At 44.4% G+C, this 2583-nt stretch overlaps 1 protein-coding gene across 1 annotated transcript in view; it reads right to left on the bottom strand.

Annotated features, from left to right (window-relative positions):
• Window positions 1-1194: 1194 nt before the first annotated feature.
• palm3 (paralemmin 3) overlaps window positions 1195-2583 on the bottom strand; it is a 15929-nt gene continuing 14540 nt past the window's right edge. The window contains 2 exon segments of the mRNA XM_083526746.1: window positions 1195-1594; window positions 1628-2583. The exon segment at window positions 1628-2583 is cut by the window's right edge and continues 526 nt beyond it. Of these exon segments, the coding sequence (XP_083382872.1) occupies window positions 2139-2583 (445 nt within the window). The 3' untranslated portion in view covers window positions 1195-1594; window positions 1628-2138.

The following is a 2583-nucleotide window of genomic DNA, read 5'->3' as shown; positions in this document are numbered from 1 at the left end:
AACACTGGGTGTTTCATCATTCTTCACCTTCTGAGCAGTTCTAAATGTCTCATGATCATGATAATTTAAGCTCTGGAGACTTTTGGGAGAAGTCTTACTGGACTGGTATGAAGAATGGTTCTGGAAGAGCATCTCCAATCTGTTTACGGGTTCCTGAGTTCTATCACTGGAGACTTGAAGATCTTTGGATTCCAGGAGAGATTCAAAGAGAAGTTTTTTCTCCTTCAGTTGTCTCACGGTTCCTTTGTCGTAAAATCCAGGCAGCCTGCCGAGCTTCACCAGCACCTTCTCTCGTTCTGCTTCAGCGTGGATCTCACGCTGCATCTTCTTCCCAGCGAACTGCCGCTCCTTGCCATGATCCTTTGTTGATTTCTCTGGGAGATCATGGGAAAGGATGGACTTTCTGAGTGGGATCTCGATTAACTCCTTGGTCTCATCCAGTCCTCGTGATCGGCGGAGGCTCTGCTCTCGTTTGAAGGAGAGACGTATCTCCCTCTCGATCGGCGTCTCATTATCTGACATGCTGTTTGGGGAGAAATCAGCAGACACTCCGCTGTCACTTTGACTGTCATCGTACTGATCCAGGTCCATGTTTCCTCTCCGTTTCCTCCTCAGATCTTCAGCGTGTCTGTTTTTTCTCTGATCTCGATTCGGTTTCACTCTCTCTGCTCCCTCCACCCTGCTGCTTCATCCTCACACACTCACTGAGCATAAAAGACCTGCAGCTCGGGTTTCCAGGATTCTCATTGGCTGCTTCTTAGGCAACAGTTTCTAAGGGAGGAGCTCATTTCCACACCTGTTCCACTTCCTGGTTCTGAGCCGGAACGGAAGCCTCATGCGCCCCCTGCTGGTCATCTCCTCTGATTCTGAGCTTCTGATAGAAACTTGGAGTTCTGGAGACATCTGAATTTTCTTGGTTAATTGGACATCGATATGTTTGATGTCTCAAACCCCGCCCACTTTCTGTTTTTAAACAAAAAACCTTTACTTCAATAAATAAAGTGTAAAATCCATCTTCTTTTTTTCCAGCGGGTTCCTCAGATCATTTCTGCTGCTCAGTGCACATTTACAATGTGATTAATTTCCTCTAACTGCACTACACACACACACACACACACACACACACACAGTGTGGTTATATTAAACTTGTTCTAATTGGATTTCTTTCCACATTAATAAACAAGCAGACAATAATGAAGTGATAATAAATGTATATTTAATAAAAATCAGAAAACACTGAAGAGACTGAAACCTTTCTACAGTGTAACATTAAAAACACTGCAAAATAACACAAAAAAAATGACAACATGAAGAAGACGCCCGTGTACACTCTGCGCTCTGATTGGCTGAGAGAAGGACACCAATAGCCAATTAGAGGAGGGTGAGTGAATCATGAAGGGGGCTGTGAGTGTTTAAAGTGTTTGGGATTATCTATATAAATGTATATCTGTATAAATGTGTAAATGTTAAGAAAGAGATGAATTTCCTTCACTCTAAGTGTTGATCTGATTCTTACAGGTACAGCGACTCAGTGATAAGTCCTGAGATGAACAGCAGGGGGCGCACTGCAGCTGGAGATCTTCAGCACCTTCTTCTTCTTTCGGCTGCTCCCATTAGGGGTCGCCACCAAAACACTGTTATTTTCCCTCCAGTTCAGTGGGAGAAGAAAGTGAGAAACCATGGACACCAGTTCTGTGTAGTTCTGATTATTAAAGAAAAAAATCATAAACACGTTCATTTTTAACATGAAAAAAAAAATAATCCGATCAGGTCCTAATCAGCTACGACTCCGATTTGATCCAGTCAGATGTGAGTATCAGAGCCCTCAGACAGTGAGGAGGTACATCACTAAACATTTTTTGTCCTACTTAATAATCATCCAGAGATCTGATGTATAAACACAGCCTCATCCAGGAGCCGGCGTTTGATTAGATTAGCTGATGTTTAGACCTTTGAGTAAATAAACGCATCTGATTCATGTCTGATTGTGTCTCTTTGATGGAAACTTCACGCAGTATGAATCTGGATGATGATCAAGTGTAGGTTTTCATCTCCTCTCAGTGTGGATTTGTGATTTGAACGTTTAACCTGGTGCAGGACCCTGGAGGTCACATGACTGTGGAGGTCACATGAAACCATTACATGACTGTGCAGCACCGGCAGGTCGTGGTCTTTGCCCCCTCACCTCGATTGGGGTTCGCTGCGTCACTTAGTGGTTCTGCTTTAGCAGCCAATAGAGGCTCCTCCTCCACTGTAGCGCCACCCAGTGGTATTTCGTGGAACTGCGCTGCAGTGTTAGCGGAGGATGAATTGAGCTCTGGGGATTTCTGAGCAGTGTTCTGATTCAGGCCTGAAGCCGTCTGTGTAGGAGAGACAGCACACTCTGAGGATTCAGAGAGAGACGGTGGGAGGGTTTCAGCACCTGGATCTGCATCTGGTTTGAATCCTGTGTTTAAAGCTGATCTGGAGTCTGTGTTTGGGTTTGTGTCGGTGTCAGCGTCAGCGTTGGTCTTTACACTTATCTCCTCATCAGTGTGTGTGTGCAGGTTTACTCTACTGTCTTCATTTAATAAATTAACACCT

This window comes from Silurus aristotelis (genome assembly GCF_946808225.1).
Source record: "Silurus aristotelis genome assembly, chromosome: 2".
Taxonomy (NCBI): Eukaryota; Metazoa; Chordata; class Actinopteri; order Siluriformes; family Siluridae; genus Silurus; species Silurus aristotelis.
Note: the sequence above shows the minus strand (reverse complement) of the source record. Positions and strands in the feature narration are given on the sequence as shown.